Below are 19,899 nucleotides of genomic sequence, written 5' to 3'. Positions count from 1 at the left end.
CAGGAGAATGAGGATTCTCTGCCTTATATTACCCATGGCTAGAAATACTGAACTGATTTCGCTAACATGGTTATTTACAGGAGTTAGTAGCTGATCACAGCAATAGCCACTTATTTTCTGAAACATACATAGGAAAGCACATGCCAAATCAGATTTTTCACAGTCACACCTTACTTTAGACACCCAGACTATCTTGTGCATGAATCCCAGGGCAGGTTGTAGTTCATCAGCCAATGTCAACACAGATGTGCCTTTGTGTATTAGGGATTAATGCTTAACTAGAAACAAAGAAGGAAAACAAGCAAACAAAAAACCCACCCCCAAACCAACCTCTGCCCTCCCCCAAACTAAATCCAAAATCCCACAAACCCCCAGGGAACCCAAAAGGACAAAACAAGAAAAATAAAAAACCAGAAACATCACTGGTTGAAATTCCTGAAACCAACTGCTTTCAGCCAGCCAGGCACAGTGTAGCTGGTACCCTCAAATACTTAACACCAGTGTAACTGGACTCAAGTGCTCTGAAGGGCTTCATTCAGTAAATTAAACATTCTTTTGGTGCTTATCCCATTTCATAATCTTCAAGTTTTCTCTGGGAGGTGATGCGACAGTCATTTAATTATTCACATGAATGATGGCAGCTTGATGCCTGTTTCTTGGACAGGAGGTGAAATCAGGTGGACAAACCCTAATTAAATCCCATTCTCCAGTCCATCAGGGTAGCTTTTAAAAAAAATCTCTTAACAACAATAAAAAGCCAAGCCAAATACCTCCATTCTCTTAATCCCACCCACACCTCGACCTCCATAATAAGATGCATCCACAGTTGGCCACTTTTTCTTTGGCAATCCATCTTCATCATCTGATTCCTATGGGAAAGACAAGAAGATATTACTGCTGTTCTCACATGAACAGCACAAAGCATGGAAAACAACTGAACATCCTGTGGTCCAATCCCTGGATATCTGTCACTGTGTGTTATTTGCTGACAAAAACCAAGAGAGTCTTGTCTCCGCAGCTGCAATTTTAACTGGTGAAGCCAAAGAGGGTTGCCTATTCCTCTCTCTGGGCAGCTTTTATTTAGTCAAATATGCATTGAGCTTCAAAATTACAACTGATTTGTCAGGGAAAATGAAGTGGAGATGAATCGTACATTATACTGGCTTGCCACTATTTATGCAGAAAATGCAGCGATCAGCCCAAAGAAATCATTTAGTAACTGTGCTCTTAGAACTTAGTGTCACCTAATGGAAAAAAGCTACCACTGTGAGTTTTCTAACATGTATCAGACCCTTCTCTCATGGCAGCTTTAATCAGTTATTCTATGCTGCTTTGTAGAGTCTGGCTCAAGCTGTACAGTTTGGAACCAGGACTGAGACTGGAGCATCTCCAAGCTGTCAGGAAACTCAGATCCAGAGTTTTTGACCTACAATTATAAAGACTGCAGATTATTTTTCTGGAATGTGGGAGAGTCTAAATCAGGGGTTTACACCAGGTTCACTGTTCTGTTCTTGCTTAACTAAAAGCTGGCACATGTTTCTGGTTCAAGAACCCTGAGAACACTTCCCCTGCTCTATCATCTTGAGCTGATAGAAGTCACTAGGATTTCCCAGACTCCTTATCATTAGGCTGAGCTGAGGCAAATGAAAAATCACACAACATTCTCCAAGTATGTAACTGAGGAAAGGACCAAACAAGCCTCCCACAATACCATTTTACACAAGCAACTACACTTCATGCTGATACACAGGTGCATGTTGCTTTTGGACTAGCCATGCAAAGTGCTCTCTGCTCATTTTCATCAGTAAAAGTATGTTCCTAGAAACACTGCCTGGACTAATTTTTCACTTAAAACCCCCAAATAATAAAAATATCTTCATATCTAACAGCTCTTATTGCTGGCAAGCCTGACAGTAGCAGGATACAGGTAATAGTGATGGGTGATAATTTTCCAGCTGATAAAGTATTTACACCAAAAAAAAAAAAAAATCCCCAACACTAAACACAGAGCAAAGAAACATTCATGGCTAGCACATAAAGTTAAAAAAATAATGGGAATACAATGCTTGCATTTTAAAACAAATTTTAGATAAGTATATTCAATTTAAGAGCAGCAACACCAGACTACGTCAGCTAAAAGGCAGGTCACCATACCTAGGGAGGCTAGTGGTAAGCATAACAAAACAACAGTCCTTACTGGATAAAGACAAGGCCAGGTAAAAGGATAGATAACATCTGTATTCTGTGTCATTCCAGGAGGCTTACATGAGCTCACAGTCCCTCTGATTGCAGTTACAATCTCTGCTGATCAGCATAATCACAGAGCAGTTGGGAACTCTGCTGTACAAGTGTGATGCTTGCTGAAACCTCCTTCAAACACAGAATGGCTGCAACCGCATGCTTCATAGCAACCCTAAGCAAAAACCATGCTGGTTTTCAGATGGTGTGTATTCTAAAGTTGAATTGTCACAGGGCTGCTGCCTGGGACAAGCAACAGGATCACATACACAGCCACGGTGGCCTCCAGCAACCTCAAAACAGCAGCTGTGGTTGCCTGCTGTTATTCATTCCAAATTACAGCAAGTTAGCAGCAAACTGTAAGCTTGTCTTTAGGGTTAGTAAATATTTGTTCCATCATTTAACTGTCTATGCTTAGGAAAAAATAAATGCAGGCTTGAGCTTTCTCAGAAGGTACTTCAATTTATTATTATTATTTTCATTAAATTCGTACAGTGACACTGCGCTGAGTCAGGGTCAGTGTGTGACTGTCCCAAAAAGAGTTAAATACAACCTTTCTTGAAACAGGTCACAGACTAAATGGAGGAAGGCCAAAAGACCTTCCAAAGGTCATTCTGCAGCAGAGCCACAGAGAGAGCAGGCTCTTCTCTCCATCTCCTGTAGAAAAGCCACAAAAATGTGGCCTTTGCTGTCCTTTCTTCCATTTGCCAGACTTTGTTCCTTACTGTCAATCTGGGCTAAACTCCTGCTGAGATCAGTGGCAGCTTTACTGGTGGAGAGACAGCTTTCAGCACAGCTTGAGAAGCAAAGATTTGCTTACAAGCCTGCTAGAGGCACAGCAGAAGGAACAAAATACTATAGGAACTGTTGGTCTGTGGACTTTAAAGTTATGCAACTGTTTTCCCTGTGGATTGAAATTAAATATATATATATGAAGAGGCCAGAAGACAGAAATAACTGTCTCTATCCAAGAGACGTCCTCCCTCAGCCTTCAAGGTGTCATTAAGACACCTACAGGGCCAAGGTTCCAGGGCAGCACAATACACTACAGTAGCTGCAGACATGCCAAAAATACTTACAGGCTCTGGAGGTGGCGGTGGTGGTGGCTCCTTGATCACCTAGAATGTAAAAACCATGGGAGAAATCAGAAAAAATGGTAAGGTTTTTCCACCTTAATGCTATATCCTCTCTGCTTTCTTGCGCATATCACAGATGGGTTGCCCTGCTTCATTCGCCCACATTCAATCCTCTCATTAGCCCCATTGTTTTTCAGTGGGCACAAAATAAATGCAGATGAGAAGCTAAATCCATCACATTGGACTACCTGATTAGTCAAGAAGTGCCCTGTTAAGTAAATTAGAATACAGCTCCATATTATGCTAGCTCTGCCTTAAAAATGTCATACAATTACGAAGTGGTGCAAAATACTCACTCAGAATCTGCAGCTCCTCAGAATAAAAATGCCTGACTTTTGTCTTTTTAAGAGGACTGTAACAGTTTATGCACGTATTTGTAAATGAGTTCCATTGTGCTTTTTTGCAGCAGGTTTCAAATCTTGTTCTAAGGACAAGCCACGTCCACTAGCTAACTTCTCATTCAGTGTGAAAACCAGGTAGATCTTGCAGCTTTCAAAAACCCAGACCAGAGCAAATTCAACAAGCCCTTTAAGCAATTTGTTGAACCAGGGCCTTACAAATCAGGACGTGTTTTTCTTAAACAAATTAACCACCCACTCCAACACTCTTAACTCTGTGCTTTTGCAGAAAAGAGATGAAACCAAGTCAAAAGAATAAAACCCTGTACTTACCACTGTGCAACAAAGGGGCCAGAACCACCACAGAAGAGCCAGAGCCAGCAGCAGAAAGAGAATCAGGAGAGCAATGAAAAGGATGGTCCCAGTCAGCTGCAAACAAGATGATTACTTCTGAGTTATCTGCATGTGTCACAAACAAGGTAGGTTTCCCCTCACTATGAGGTCTCAAGAATGATGTCCAGCCAATCACTATTACCATTAGAGTCAAAACAGTATTTGATGTGACAAATCTGTGTTTGAAGTCATGACTGTGGGAAGCAGCTCCTGTTTGTGGTGTGTAAACATGTGTATTTATGGTATATAATTTATGTGCAAATTTATGGCATATTTGCAAATGCCAGTCTCATGAAGTTCAACCAAAACAAGTGCACCTGGGTTGGGGCAATCTCAAGCACAAATACAGGCTGGGTGGAGAAAAGATAGAGAGCACTTAGGAGGAGGACTTGGGAGCGCTGGTTGAGAAGCTCAAAAGGAGGGAGCCAGCAACGCGTGCTTGCAGCCCAGAAAGCCAACCATATCCTGGGCTGCATCAAAAGAAGCATGGCCAGCAAGTCAAGGGAGGTGATTCTCCCACTCTACTCTGCTCTCCTGAAATTCCACCCAGAGTACTCTGCTCAGCTCTGGAGCCCCCAACAAAAGGAGGACATGTAACTGTTATATCAGGCCCAGAAGGTCATGAAGATGATCAGAATGCTGAAGCAACTCTCCTGTGAGGACAGGCTGGGAGAGTTAGGGTTGTTCAGCCTAGAGAAGAGAAGGCTCTGGGGAGACCTTATAGTACCTTTCCAGTATTTGAAGGGGGCCTTCCAAATAGCCAGAGAGGGACTTTTTACAAAGGCGTGTAGTGACAGGACGAGGGGTAATGGCTTCAAACTGGAAGAAGTTACATCTAGATTAGACATTAGGAAACAAATTTTCCTCACAAAGGTGGTGAGACACTGGAACAGGTTGCCCAGAGAAGTTGTGAGGCTCCAGCCCTGGGTATGTTCAAAGCCAGGTGGATGGGTCTTGAGCAACCTAGTCTAGTAAGAAGTGTCCCTACCCATGGCAGGAGGGTTGGAATTAGATGATCTTTAAGGAAAAAAGGTACCAGCTGCTAAGAGTTTTGCAAAGCTTGAGTGAGATCCCAAATGGCTGACTTAAGTGGTACCTATTTCTTTTTCAGATCAAATCCTAGAGGTGTCAGGCCCAACATGTCCAAGATGTGACTAACACAACCACAGTTCCTCCTTGATTTTAGAGATACGGGATTCTGAGCTACCTGCCTGTCATAACATGACCATTCCTCCACTTATCATAGATGCAACAAACTGACATGTTTTGGGATGCAGTATTTAGCTCACCTCCTACTTTTGTTCAGGGAGCAGCTGAAAGGCAAGGTGGAGCACTGTGACACATGCTACATACCCTGCTCAAAGGAATCCTATCAGAAGACACACTACCCAACTGCAGTTCAGTGCTACAGCCCTTCTCTCTAGCCCTCCTATGGCTATGTGGCACTAATACATCTGGAAAGCAAACACCCAAGAGATGTGAATTCCCAGTGAGGCTGGTTTGCTGAGAAAAGGATGAACAAGAGTCAACAAGTAAGAGGTACTGATGAAAAACAAATCCAAGCACAGCACCAGTGCAGTGTATGAGCCAGAGATGCACACACCACTGCTACAGTTACGCCAAACACACATTACCTCCTTGTTTGGTAGCCTTTGTTCCTAGGCTTGCTTTTCCCAGGCTAAGTACTCATACGAATTTCTAAGACATTTGCCAGCAACTGCTCAGGAGCTGCTGACAACAAGAAGCTAAAGAGTTCTCTTTTAATGATTAAATACACAAAGCATCATAGTGAAGCTGGACTTCCAAAATGAAAGATCAGACAATGCAACTGAACAGAAATAAGCATAGGAATCACACAGAAGCTTTAGGAGTAAAGTGAAGAGAACATACTTACTGTACAGAAAGGACAGAAAGACCAGCTGGGGAGGAGAGCTGAGCAGGCCAGCTGACTGCCGCCCACAGAAAAGGAAACGGGAGAGGAAAGGAAATAGAAGGAGTCTCTAAAATGAGAAGAGTGAAATGCATGAAATTAAGCCAAAGTTGGAAACTGAACTGACAACCTCCCTGCTTACAAGACACAATTGTAGAGAGACTTTTTTTTTTCCTTTTGTACCAGCTGAGAGACAGGCTCCCTGCCTCCTTCACATTCAATCTGCAAGAGTCTGGTCAAAAATTGGTAGATTGACAGGACTGGAGATTGGATTCCTTTCTTTATCCTAAGGCTACTTAGAGGAAATCTTCCTCCATCCATGTTCTTGCCTGTAGGAAGCCCCAGCTAGGGCTAAGATTTCAGTCTTCATCAGAAATAAACTACATATGAGTAACTAAATGCACCAGTTAACACTTGTGTTTCAGTGAAGATTCAAAAGGTTTTATTGTATCTGATGTATAAGAAGAATAAAATGTGAAAAGTCAGTCTTCACTGTAGACAATTTGGAAGAAAGTTTTGGGAAACCAAAAATAATTATGTGAAGCAGCAAACACATGTCTGGTATATCCTGAGTTCTGAAGCTTCTCAGCTTCATCGCTGAAAATATAAGAAAATAAGATTTGCAAGTTCCAGCCACTGCCTCTCTTTTCATTACTGTCCTATTCTGCAGCTGTCAAAAAGGCTAACAATGATTCCAAACCAACGTGACAGCATTTGGCATGGGCTATAAAAGTCCTTTTGACACCAACATCAATAAAACTCAACTTTGATACAAAGAGTTTGCTATCAGATACTTCAGCAAACTTTGTTTAGTCCACAAGCATAAGGCTAAACTTAGCTACGGTACTTAATTGCACCAGCTATTGACATTGATTATTTTTACTCCAAGGCAAAGAAGAAAACTGCTTAGCTATTATTATCAGCTTCTTCATTTTAATTGTTTGATTCTAAAATCAGATTTTGATGAAGTATCACTTCTAGCTGTTGGTCCCTGACACTTCACCTGAGGATGGGTGGTCTTTGACCAGGAGATGCTCATATCACAGCTATCGCTGTTCCACAGCAGCACATTTTCCCTTGGCTGGGCTAAGCAGCAGCCTTTCATCAAGAAGTTCATCCCAAGATCTAAGGCTGCTCTCTCTTTCTGGTCATCCCCTGTGATGCCAAGAGAAGAGCAACTAGCTCCTGTCATTAAAACTGTAAAAACATCCTGGCAAATCCTGAACAGTAAAGGCCATTTGTGGAGGACTAGGAACAAGTGCTGCAAGCTCCAACCAAAAAACAACCATGCAAATTCAGAAGACCTTCTGTGCTGTGGCCCTTCCAGATTCAAGTCTTGGCAGTTGCAACCTTCACTTCAGATCCTATTAGAAATTCCAAAGCTCAACAGATGTTGCTTCCTGATGATTCTTCCTTCCTCCTCCTAGTCAGATCCAGGCTTTGAGGATCTATCTTTCCTGGGATAAAAATGGGCAGGGTGCCTTTTGTGGTAATATTTTACTCAGTAAATCCATAATTATCTATGTGATATCATCAATAACAATTTAATCTTAACTAAATCTGGTTATTTCTCAAAAACACCTGCTGAGGTCCAGTCAATAAGCTTAATACAGAAGCTGTAGAGAGCTCATGATCACTCAAGGCTTTGCCCTGGAGAGACACCATTTCTCTCCAGGATCTCATGGTTTCTCTGTCAAGCCCCATTGCAATTACTTACACATTGTGTGCTGGTGATGCTGACAGAGCTGGAGATGAATGTTAGCCCGTTGTTCATGCTGACTTGGAGAAAAACCACCCTAAAGCACAAAACAGATACACTTATTTTTAGTGTCATCTTTATACCCATTATTCCTTCTATTCTAGCTGCATTTTAGCCATTGGCTCATGAACACGCATGGATAAAATGACCTGCTGAGTCAAGGCATTCTCATGGCTTCAGGTGCTTACCTGCATTTGTCTCTGTGCTTACCCAGAAGCTATCCTTTTTTCTTTTGGCTTAAGTTGGGGCATATGCTCTTTATTAAATAACTCCATCCCACCTGGGGCAAAGGGCACTGGGACAGTGAGTACATTTGTAATACTACCCTAGACAGCATGAGAAATTTCAAGGATTTCTTTATTATTTTTCCCCCCTCTCTAAACCTGCAGCTTAAAGAGCCAGAATGTGTTTTCTTTTATGTCCCAGTAAATCCAGAACACCTGCACTGAGATCAAAGGAGAAAAACACTCAAATGACAGTGAAATTAAAGGAGAATCTATCCATAGTCATTCTCCAATATCAGAGTTAGAAAAAAACCAACCAAACAAAACCAACTTAACCAACCAACACCCCACAATAACCCACCAAACAACTTTCCCTCATTCACAAACAGGAAGAGGCAAGGAGGCATTCCCCCTCAGCCCCAGTGCAGTATTTATACACCCACAAGATCACCCAGGAGGAAGGTAGACCCTTGTATCACGTCTCACAGGAGTCTGCATGATTACATAAGCAGAAAAATACTGACACCAGCCAGAGCAGGGCAAAACACGGGGAGCAACAGCTACAACAGCAGCAAAAGAATTAAAATCAAGTAATGCTTTTCAATGAAAATGAAAAGCTTGCCTGGAATTCAATTAACATTTTGTCTGGAAAAAAAGGGATATAGGAACAGAGCAGAAATCACCATGACTCTGAGATATGGAACCAGGGTCCAAGAATGCCTTTGGTTAAGCTCTGCTAAAGATTCAACACTGAATAAAACTACACTGGCTCATACTAGGAGAGGATGTGGCAAAAAGAAGATGGAAGTAATCCCACCAGATGCACACACAAAAGTATTAACATGGCACTTTAGGCCCTTAGCACAGTAATGACATCCTCATCCAGCAGTCCCCTCTCTCTTGACACAAGCTGGAAAGCAATACTTACTTTCCAGCATCTTCGATCACTGGGGCAGGACAAAGTAAGTATGTATCATGAACAAAAGTTGGCTTTTCACCTGAAATGAAATGAATACAACTGTTAGGGCTGAAAAAAAAAAGGGAAACTGTCCCAAGCAGGCCACCCCCTGGAGAAGTGCTGACACCAGTGACAGCCACAGAGAAATTGAGCATCAAGTACCAATATTCCCCAAAGGTACTGATTACAAAGCCAAGTATTGGGGTTACTGTTCAGTATAATGTTATCAGGCTAGACATATCACAGCTAAGAACTGAAAGTACATCTCTGTTCCTAACAGCAGTGATCAGCCATTTGGAAGCCAGCTTTGTGCAATACTTGTCTTTATAACAAATGCATGCAAACTCTACCCATACTGAATATTCCCATCCCACAAATCACTCAAGGGGTAAAAAGTACAGGGGTTGATTTTCTCCTACCTAACTTCCCAATACACACAGAAGAGAAGTCAAAAATTGACTTTTTGAGCACAGAGAAAAGGAATAACAGAGATGGGGTTCACATGAAGTGGACAGATACCAAAAAATGAAACACAACAAATCATGGCTGGTCATATAAGGAGACAGACAGAGAAGGGTCTGCCTTGATGTTACTGGGAGGACCTGTCCTGCACTAACTGCTACCTTTCCTGTCCCAAACCTCCCCTTATTGGCAGCACTATATAGAAACAGCCCATGTTTATAGGAGTCTGATGCTGGCAGAGTCAAAAGCAAGGCCATAGGTATTTTCCTTCCTCCTTGCACTCTGCTGCTCCAGGAGTCACCAGTGCTAATCTTTTTGCTTTCAAAAGCCACATCCAGAAAACCAAGTCCCAAGAACACAGAGAGGAGGCCCAGCAGTAATCCTGCAATGACACGCCAATAACAGTACGTAAGCTGAGGCACAAAAGCAGACAAGTCACTGCTGCAACTGCACCTTAGCTCCAAACGGCCCAAAGTGGCTAAGGTGCTAGTCCAGAGAAAGAGTAGTTTATACAAAAGTCAAACCCAAGTGAATTAGGGTGTGGTAAAAACTGCAAGTTTATTTAAACCTCAGAGACTTAATTACTCTTTCTACCTAGGGGGAAAAAACCCCCAACAAACAAAATCTCAAGCAACAAAATATGAGACCTGTTCTTTTATGCTTTATCCAGCCCATGCACACCTGAAGATGAAACTTATTTCTATGTTTTGGCAGAGTTGAGCCCATGGAAATGATAGTGATACGTTTTAGGGCCAGCTTGAGGCTAAAAAAGCCAGCCAGCAGAAATCAAAATCTCATCACATCTATTGCAGACCTAACCCAAAGAGAACACAGAATGAAGGATATGTGGAATCAGACTAGTTTTCTTTCTGTGTACTTGCAGGTCCTAATCAGCACTAACTGTGTGAAATCCAGTCAAAGTGCCAGGGCACTAGGGACAGGGAATTAAAAAAAACACAAAACAGAAATCTGTCTACCTGGTAAACTGCAGGAAATAAAACCTTGGCAAAGGGCATCTGTAAGCGGAATGAAAGTAAGACCACCAGAATTTATTGAATGTAGCCTCCATGTAGGCAACCAGGATGGGAAATGAAGGAGTAATTCATGTACTCACTCTTCTAAATGAATTCACTGCTAGGGAAGGCACCAGTCTGACCATGACAGGATATGAAAGCCTCTACTGTGCTCAGCCAACAAGGGTAGCATATACGGAAAAGGGGCAAAGCTCCCCTCCCCACGCAGTGGTTCACCCTGCCAGACATGTGCCTGGGAATAAGAGAGGACTGCTGAGAAACTGGACACTCAATCTTTTTTGGTCATTCAGTCCTTTGCCCGGCTGCTGGGGCAGCAAACAAAAGATCCTGTTTAACACAGCGATAGCAGGGAGTTTCCTTGTTATATGCTTGCTACACTGAGACCAGCATCTGGCATCAGGGAGGGATGGAGCAGGCACAGAAAGGCCCTGCTTTACAGTATGTATCTCCAGACTAAAGAGTCTGAAGGCATCATCAGGGAAACGAGATGGCATTTTTTCGGTTTACTGCTGAAATTCATCACGTGGCAGCACAACCCAGGTACGGCCTCATCATGTGGCACCCACAGATCACAGGACTGATTAAAGATGTATTTCAAGCTTCTGTGAGGTGTAGAACCCTACTCAGCTCCCCCCACATTCACTACAAGGACTCCCCCAACCTAGACGAGGGATAGGCTATATCACCTCTGTCACTCATGAGGTGACACAGCCACAGGGAACACTGAAATCCATCAGCCTTCAAACTTACTGATCGTAAGACTGTCATTGAGCTTGAAGCTGCAGAGCACCTGGTCAATGTTTCTTGCATGATAGAAGCCATTGCCTCTTACCACAACTTGAAAGGATTCTGTAAGTGAAAATACAAACAGTAATGAAAAATAGCTCAAACACAGCATTTCCTTCCAGAATGATCTGACATGACAATAACTGTTCTCTGCCCTCTGCCTGAAACAAAATATTCCCCCTGACACTCTCTGTATTCAGTAGCAAGTCTAGAGCACTACACTGGCACAGGTGCTTCACAGAGCAACACGCATCTCAAGGTTGCTGCCATAGCCATCCTGTTGACTCCCAATGCTTCAATGAAAGGTGCCACAGTAATACTGTATGCCTGACAGGGTTGACGTCATCTCATGGTTCCTCCATGGTTTTTGGGTCAGACAACTTTACTAATCATAAGCACCGATCCTTCCTTCTATCTCCACAGCAGATGGCACTTGGCTTTCAGCAGCAGCTCTGTTCAGGCAAACAGAACTTCCCTCATAACCCCACTGTGAATCAGAGAGGAAGCTTTGCATCTGGTGCAAGTCCTGGAAAATGCAAACTCTCAGTTGAAGAACTGAGCCTGTGCAGAACCCCATTAACATTTGCTGTGCATGGGAATAACTAAAGATCTAGGTGCTGCAACTTTCTTTGTGCTCTTCTCTGACACCACTGTCCCAGCAGCAGAAACCACCAGTGGCACAAGAAGTGACCTGCCACATCAGTCACACTGCTGAACACATTCCTCCAACTGTCCTTCATCTGCTATCCACTTCTGTTGCTTCAGTCCTAATGGGGAGACGGCACATGATTTTTGTTATTACTTACAAGCAACTTTGATTTGTTCATTCAAGCAGGAAAAGTATTTCAATTTTTATCATCCAACCTATCATTTGTCTTTTGACTGATAGAAAAGTTTCACATCTGAGTAAAACTAAGCTGGGAAGGCTTCTGTCAGAAGTGGGATCCTAACTGCATATGTCCTACATTGTTGGCACCACTGATCATGTTGCAGTGCACTGAGCTTGATCACACACCTGAAAAATTGTTGCCAGAAAGATCAGTAAGGTGAGCTACCTGGCAGAGCATCTGCTGGGAACAGAAAGGTACAAATGAAGAGAAGACCCAGCAACAACTCATGGTAGCATCAGGTTATTTCACATCTGCTGTGAAACCCCTTTGAATCAGTGTACCCAGGACAGTTAGAAACAGGAAATGTAACTTGAGGAAGAAGGAATTAAGAAGATTGGTTTGGTTTCTCAGAATCTCCACAGCAAGCTTTCAAAAGTATTTCTTCATAACCTTCACAGGTGGTTTCAGAGTTTTGATAACAGCAAATCACAACTGCTCACTGCTTTTCTTTCCCTTTTTACCTTACACAAGTGAAGCCAAATAGAACCACAGCATCTGTCCTCTTGGGCCAGCCCAAGAAGCCTAGCCAAGCTGGGCACAGCATGCACCAGGAGGGAAAACAGCAAGGGAAACTCCCCTTTAGGTCATAAAATGTATATTGTAGCTGCTACCTTGATACTGTGTTTAATACCCGCAACTGGGGGGACATGAAAAATTTGTTCTGTGACAAATGCATGCAGTAAGAGAAAGCACAGACATGGCACTTCCACACAGCAGTCTCCTGCATCAGCTGAATCCTCCACAGAGCTCACTTACACCAGCTACTGAGCAACATTTGAGACCAGTCCAATGCTAAGGGAATACCAGCACAACATAGGACAAATGAATCTTCAAGGTACACATACAAATAATAGAATCGAATAAACCAGATTGGAAGAGACCTTCAAGATCATCGTGTCCAACCTACCATCCAACACCACCTAATCAACTAAACCATGCAACCATGCAAACCATGCAAAAATGAGAATAAACTGCACAGAAGTGAATGCTGCATTGCAGCAAGTAAAACCATTAACAAGCCCACACTCTACCAACTATATTTTGACCAACATACTAAAAATGAGAGGAAAACAGTGTTGATAGGATTGAAGGGAGCAGTACCTAATTTTCAGAGATATGAGATCTGGCTTTTGATAATATTTCACGAGGCACTGCTGTGTTATTTGTGTGCTGTGGAGGAAGGACTTGTTATTGGATAACACTACGTGAGGCCCAGAGGTGCTGATATACACATGGAGATTAGTCTGCCTGCTCTTCACTATCACATTACTACAAGGCAACCCAGCATGAGGACGTGGAGTGCTTTAACTTTTCCATACAAACAGCTTGCTCTTGCCAAAAACATACCCACACTATATTGAAATCTAGTGCAACTCCAGGCAAACTGGGCAAAGGCATGCACAAGTTATGATCAGGCACTGGAAACCCACACTCTTTTTTTTCCTCATGGTAAATTTCCCTTAAAGCGGTGCTCTGAACTGACACAGGCTGCAAGGAACATGGGCATCTGAGAAGATATTTGGGAGAGGAAAAAGAAAATATCTACTGGAGTGCATATTAAAATGAAACACAGGCTTTGGCACTTAGCTGAAGAAAGATTGTTCATTCTGAAACATCATTGAGCACATCAAGAGCCAAATGCACAAAACTAGCACTGGAATTTGACTTCTATTTTAAGAGAAGGGTCATACCTCCTGATTCATACTGGGAGTCAGGGGCACTTTAAACAAATAAAAATAGACTGTAGGGCAAATTCAACTGGTTTTTACTTCAGTAAGAATCTGGAGTTACTCTAAGTCTGATTCATGCCTTGAGCAATTCAACATTTAACCCATTTCACACACTGAGAATTATTCTTGATGAGCATCCCTTTTTTGCCAGCAGAACTGAGAGTCATGGCCAAACCTGAGGGCAACTGGGCCTCTGCCCACCTACCAGAACTACCTGCCTGAGACCACACAGCCACACCACTCCACTGTGATGTGAAAACCCAGCTAAGATAATAACGTTTTTTCCTCAATTATACATTACTGATGTGGCTTACTGAAATAAAATTGTACTAAGATTCCCCCCCCTTTTAAAAGGCAGCAGTCACAAAGACTTCACTATTACCTATTTCAGTGGCTTTACAAAGATGCAGCAAGAGACTTCCAACACAAAACATCAAAGGCAAAATCTACATCTCCAAGTTTAGTCTTGTCAAGACAGTTTACTGCTTCTGCCCTTCTTTTCCCTGTCACTGCCACTGCACAGTCATGAACAACTGACTGGGTAGTAACCTGTCCACCAATACAAGCTGACAATACAGTTTCAATATCAGGCTGGCATGGAAATGTAAAGAGCTGGTCCTGGATTTGGTTGCCGACATTAAGAAGCCTGCCCCTGCAGATGCTCGGGAACATTAGTGTGCTCTGGCTGATGGTCTGTTGAAATGGCTAATTCCATTTAATTTTGCGCCCTGGCTCTGGCTGCGTCCTTTTCTTCCTTAGTTACTGTCAGATGGCAGATTGTAGCTTTTGACAAGACAGCGAAGGGAAAAAGGTCAGCACTGAAATAACCGGGCGGTGCTGGCAGCGAGATGGTAGGTTGAAGCTGGTGTGTGGTGGCTGTGCTGTCGGCTTCGCTTCTGTGACTCTGATGAGAAGCTGACGGCTTGCATCCACACCTGGTAGTTGATGTGGCCAGTAGGATGCCACATCCAACAAAACCTTTCAATCACATCTGCGTACCGTAAGCGTAATCAAAGCAATGATGCTGTCAAACAGGATATGAGGCACCTCCGATTCTGCACTGATAGCCTGTTTACAGGCTGCATGTCTCGGTCACTCTAAATCAGAGGGAACAGGAAGGACCCAACTACGTTGCTCCACATCGGGAACAATGAATTTGTAGGCTCAGAAAGCATTAAGCATCAGATAGCTGTCACAACATGACGAGATCAATTTGTAAATGGACTTGCCAGATAGCTTCGTCACAGAGAGCCAGAGCTCCAACTGCAGTTGTCACCACATGGAAATAATTTCATCGGTATTTTACTAAACCTCTAGCAAGTCACAAATGAAGCCAAGATCACCAGGAATCACCAGAACAGTTGCAAGAATAGCTACCAGGAGTGGCCCAGACTGTTCTAGCTCCTGATCATGACCAGCTTCCACTGAGCAAGACAAAGCCCTCATGATCTCATGCCAGATTCTAAAAATTAGTAATAATGTTAAGTAAATCTGAATTGATTATCACCTCCTCACTCAGATAAGTTTCATATAAAAAGCATGGACAGACCCATCTTCTGAGGCTGTAAACCAGCCATCTTCTTTGCTGAAGAACGTGTTAATATACTGCACTTTCAAGGTGCAGGTGGGCAATTTTTGGATCAAAAATTTGAAATGCACACTTCGATTATGTTTTTGGGTTTGTTTTGTTTTGTTTTTGTTTTTAAATAAATACAACTCAAAATTCCTTCCTTGGAAAAAAGGAGGGAGGAATGCTACACTTCCTGAAAATGCTATGTTCTGATTATCATCCAGCTCTAAATGCAGCTGTATAGATATTTTGATACAGGAGTCAGTGGCTATGTCTTACCTATACATTATCAGTAAACTGTGCTATTAACTGCCCACATTTAAAATGCATTGAGATTCTAAGATGACTTCATTAGCTTCATTACTTTTTTTGTGTTAATGTCCAGATAAAGTACATTTTAAAAAAAATAAATCACATTACATATAGAGTAGAACTATATATGACTGTCTCGTGATCTGGATTCAGGATCTGCATTCACACTAACATGAAGAAAGTTCCTTTCAGGAGACAGTAGAGCACACGGTTATAAAAAAGAACCCCTGGTGATGCTGAAGTGGGATAATAAAGCCAAGTACAAATGTACATATTTGTAGCCTGATGGTAAGAAACTTCTTGCAGGAGTTCATTTCAGCTACGACTTGCAGGCCTAGACTCATTATAAAAGCTGTGACAGGCCTCATTCTTGGTGCTAAAACCCATTTAATCCACACTGACAGTACATACCATTCACAGCCACAGTTTTGGCTTCCTCCTATTTTCAAGCTCCCTGCTGCTATAACCAAAGGTTCAAGTACATGAGATCCAAGTCTTCATGCCCTGGTGATTCAGCACCACACTTTCATGTTCCAGACTTTGCTGGATGGCTTCGTTAACAGGACAGAACAAACCTCAGAATTTAAGCAAAACAAGTGCTGGTATTTTGCTCACTTGGCAGCGATACACAGAAACTGTGATCGACATGTGGACATGAAGAGTGAACAATTTCTCTTCTCTGTGATATTTATTAGATTTTTCTTGAGTTTCCTATTTTTATCTGTTTTCAAGGTCAGTTTTCATGCATCATTGCTATTTTATTTTTATGTGTTCATTTTACAATGAACAAGGAAATAAGCATAAGACAGTAAACATCAGACCTAAATAATCATTCTGTAAACTCTACCTTCCAGCAAACTTATGGTGTCACACTTACTCTGCTGCAATAGCCTCTTAAGCAGACAAAATACTCAGCAAGTGAACTGCTAACATAAGCTAGAACAAATCCAAGTTAAATGTACTAGACATGAAAGGTATGAAATTATCATCAACAGCTACTCTGGAGAGTCATCACATGTACCATATATGCTAATAGTTCTTTCATTATGAATAAGTAAAACATCAGTCTTTCAGAAAATCAAGTATCTTGGCCTTATGCAGTTAATTATATCTGGTCCAAGAAACCTGAAATTTCTGTGAGTGTTTTGCAAAATCTTCTAACTGCTCACGAGTCCTGGCAGATCTCAGGAATGCAGTTTTACCAGAAATTTCTGAGGTATCACCTCTAGACTCTGAAGTACCTCTGGCAGTCTGACTTTACAGTGCTTCTGTCTCCTTCTCTCAGGTACTTTAAAAAGCAGTACCCCCAGTTCCCTAAGTGCTATCTCTGTGAACTCTCCAAGCTGGCACTCAGCTGCAGCAGCTACATATTTATCAGCACATTTTTTTTCCTCAAGTAAGAAGGGACACATAGAGCTTTAGCTGTAGCCTGAGGGGTTGCTCTAACACATCCACAAGCTTCAGCTCCAATACCACATTAGGCAGTTACTGACATTTCATCATTGTCGTTCATTTGCCTTATCACACTGTTCTTGTGGAAACTTACCTCCTGCACAGACACTCGATGGTTCAGCTGCTAGGATCTCAATGCAAGATTTCTTGAGAATCTAAAAGAGTCAGATAATGGGTATTTTGGCAATCATTTCCATCTATGCTTTATTAATATGGGAAAGGGTGCCCTTTTCTGAGTTTCAGAACACCAAACTTACAGAATCAATGGTTCCTCTCAGGGCATAAAAGCCTCCCGTAACTGGAAAAACATGGTCGATGCTGTCAGCAATTGTTGACAGCTGCAAAGACAGACAATCATAAATCATAACGAAAACAAAATTGCAGTGCACAAAACTGGCCCCTTCCACACTTGCTAAAAGACATCATACTGACATGAAATGATTTGTGCCTCAAGAAATCAAATAAATGCCTTCACCCAATACTTGTGCACTATTATAACAGAAAAATGACACAAGAAAACAAGCGAAGTTACCTGAGTTTCATTGAAATCTTTAACTCCAACACAATAAACAATAGCTCCCAAGCTTCTGGCTCTGTTGGCCTGAAAAAAAACCAAAGCATAGCCCTCAAGTGCAAAGCCATATAATCTGCAGGGCCAGCAGTAAATACCTACAGGACTGACACAAGCTAGTTAGGGTAAACACAGAGGTGACTTACTTCTTGCTCTGCATAATAAAACTGAACATCTTGCAACTCTCCGTCCGTCAGAGCAATAATCACGCTAGCTGTCCGAACTCCTACATGGAGAATAGGTAACAGATTGTGTAAGTATGACGCAAGATTCAAGCAATGAAGAAAACCTTTGAAGATGTGAGGCATTCTTTTTTGCTGACACAAAACTGTAAGATCAGCTTCTCCACCTAATCTGTGTGGACTTTACTGGAGATGCACCAGGTCAAAGTCAGGTGCATAACAGCATGCACTAAGCCAAAACCTGTGGACCTTCACACCACAAGCATCACTGTAGAGGAAGTACTGCTCTAGTCACACCCACACACAAGCTTCTCTGTTCCAAGTAAAATATAGCACCTACTGAGATTACATCTAGACCCTTCCTGTGGAGAAGTGGCAAAAGGGATCTGCAAACAGGGGAGAAGCATCTTCTCCTTTTTTTGACCAACATGTCTCTCTCAAACCTTGCCCAGAGATTGTGGTAGGAGATACCTATGCAAAAGGAGCTTTCATGCTATCCTCCCTTATCCTCCATCAGACTTGCAAGGAACCACCCCACCGAACATGGCATAAAATGTGCTTCTATAGGTGAGTTCAGTCCTACACTTCTTGAGCAACACGAACTGTCAGTGGAGTTCATAGGAATTTTGAGCATGTGAAAACCTTAAGATCAGGTCAGCTGGAGAAAATTAATGTATTGTGGTAAGACATTTCAGATCCCACCTAAGCTTCAGTGAAAAGGTTGAATTGACTTTGGATAGCTACATATGTAATGCAGTATAGAATACAATACTACCTAGAGAAATTAAACATGCTAACAAAATTAAATCAAATTAATATACTACCTATGGTTCAATCAACCATTCTGCTTCAACAGCTTTTAAGCAAATTAGCTAATACAAAAACTTTTTACTTTCAGGAAAGAATTTGTTATTTTTTTCAAAATAATCTGTTACAAATTCAAGTGTCTTTCCCCATACTGTCTGAAATTAAAGGCTGGTTAACTCTGACAAATTTCTTATGCCAGGTAGTCCTTCCCATGTCATGTCAGACACAGACATGAATTTTAAAAGAATGACCTGCAATCTGGGGGGGGGGAAATAGCTTGGATTCTTATATTCCTCTGTTGTGGTTTTATTTGTTTGTTTTGGATTTTGTTTTCTGCCTGACATGCTTGAAAAAGGCTGAAAAAGTGGAGCAACCCCATGTGCAGTGCTACAGGCTGGGGTCAGAGTGGCTGGAGAGCAGCCAGGCAGAGAGGGACCTGGGGGTGCTGGTCGATGGTAGGCTGAACATGAGCCTGCAGTGTGCCCAGGCAGCCAAGAGGGCCAATGGCATCCTGACCTGCATCAGGAACAGTGTGGCCAGCAGGAGCAGGGAGGTCATTCTGCCCCTGTACTGGTTAGGCTGCACCTCGAGTACTGTGTCCAGTTTTGGGCCCCTCGGTTTAGGAATGAGGTTGACTTGCTGGAATGAGTCCAGAGAAGGGCAACAAAGTTGGTGAGGGGTTTGGAACACAGCCCTGTGAGGAGAGGCTGAGGGGGCTAGGGTTGCTTAGCCTGGAGAAGAGGAGACTCAGGGGTGACCTTATTGCTCTCTACAACGACCTGAAGGGAGATTGTAGACAAGCAGACATTGGTCTCTTCTCCCAGGCAGCCAGCAGCAGAACAAGAGGACACAGTCTCAGGCTGCACCAGGGGAGGTTTAGGCTGGATGTTAGGAAGAAATTCTATACACAGAGAGTGATTGCCCATTGGAATGGGCTGCCTGGGGAAGTGGTGGAGTCACCATCATTGGAGGTGTTCAGGAGGAGACTTGATAGGGTGCTTGGTGCCATGGTTTACTTCTTTAGGTGGGTTGGATTGGTTGATGGATTGGACGCGATGATCTTGAAGGTCTCCTCCAACCTGGTCTATTCTATTCTATTTTTTTCCTTTTGAACACTTGTTCCTTCC

The 19,899-nt window shown here is 42.5% G+C and overlaps 1 protein-coding gene across 1 annotated transcript in view; it reads right to left on the bottom strand.

The window, feature by feature from the left end:
* Positions 1-19,899, bottom strand: part of ANTXRL (ANTXR like) — a 54,777-nt gene that overhangs the window by 19,556 nt on the left and 15,322 nt on the right. The window contains exons 6-15 of the mRNA XM_009897770.2: positions 17,930-18,009; positions 17,745-17,813; positions 17,470-17,550; positions 17,307-17,367; positions 11,223-11,321; positions 8,947-9,016; positions 7,753-7,831; positions 4,046-4,141; positions 3,318-3,356; positions 771-869 (exon numbers count right to left, since the gene is read on the bottom strand). Coding sequence (XP_009896072.1) covers positions 771-869; positions 3,318-3,356; positions 4,046-4,141; positions 7,753-7,831; positions 8,947-9,016; positions 11,223-11,321; positions 17,307-17,367; positions 17,470-17,550; positions 17,745-17,813; positions 17,930-18,009 — 773 coding nt within the window. The remainder of the gene's footprint in view (positions 1-770; positions 870-3,317; positions 3,357-4,045; positions 4,142-7,752; positions 7,832-8,946; positions 9,017-11,222; positions 11,322-17,306; positions 17,368-17,469; positions 17,551-17,744; positions 17,814-17,929; positions 18,010-19,899) is intronic.

Source organism: Dryobates pubescens, chromosome 8 (genome assembly GCF_014839835.1).
Source record: "Dryobates pubescens isolate bDryPub1 chromosome 8, bDryPub1.pri, whole genome shotgun sequence".
In the NCBI taxonomy this organism is placed as follows: domain Eukaryota; kingdom Metazoa; phylum Chordata; class Aves; order Piciformes; family Picidae; genus Dryobates; species Dryobates pubescens.
The sequence above is the reverse complement of the archived record's forward strand: the minus strand, read 5'-3'. Positions and strand labels throughout refer to the sequence as shown.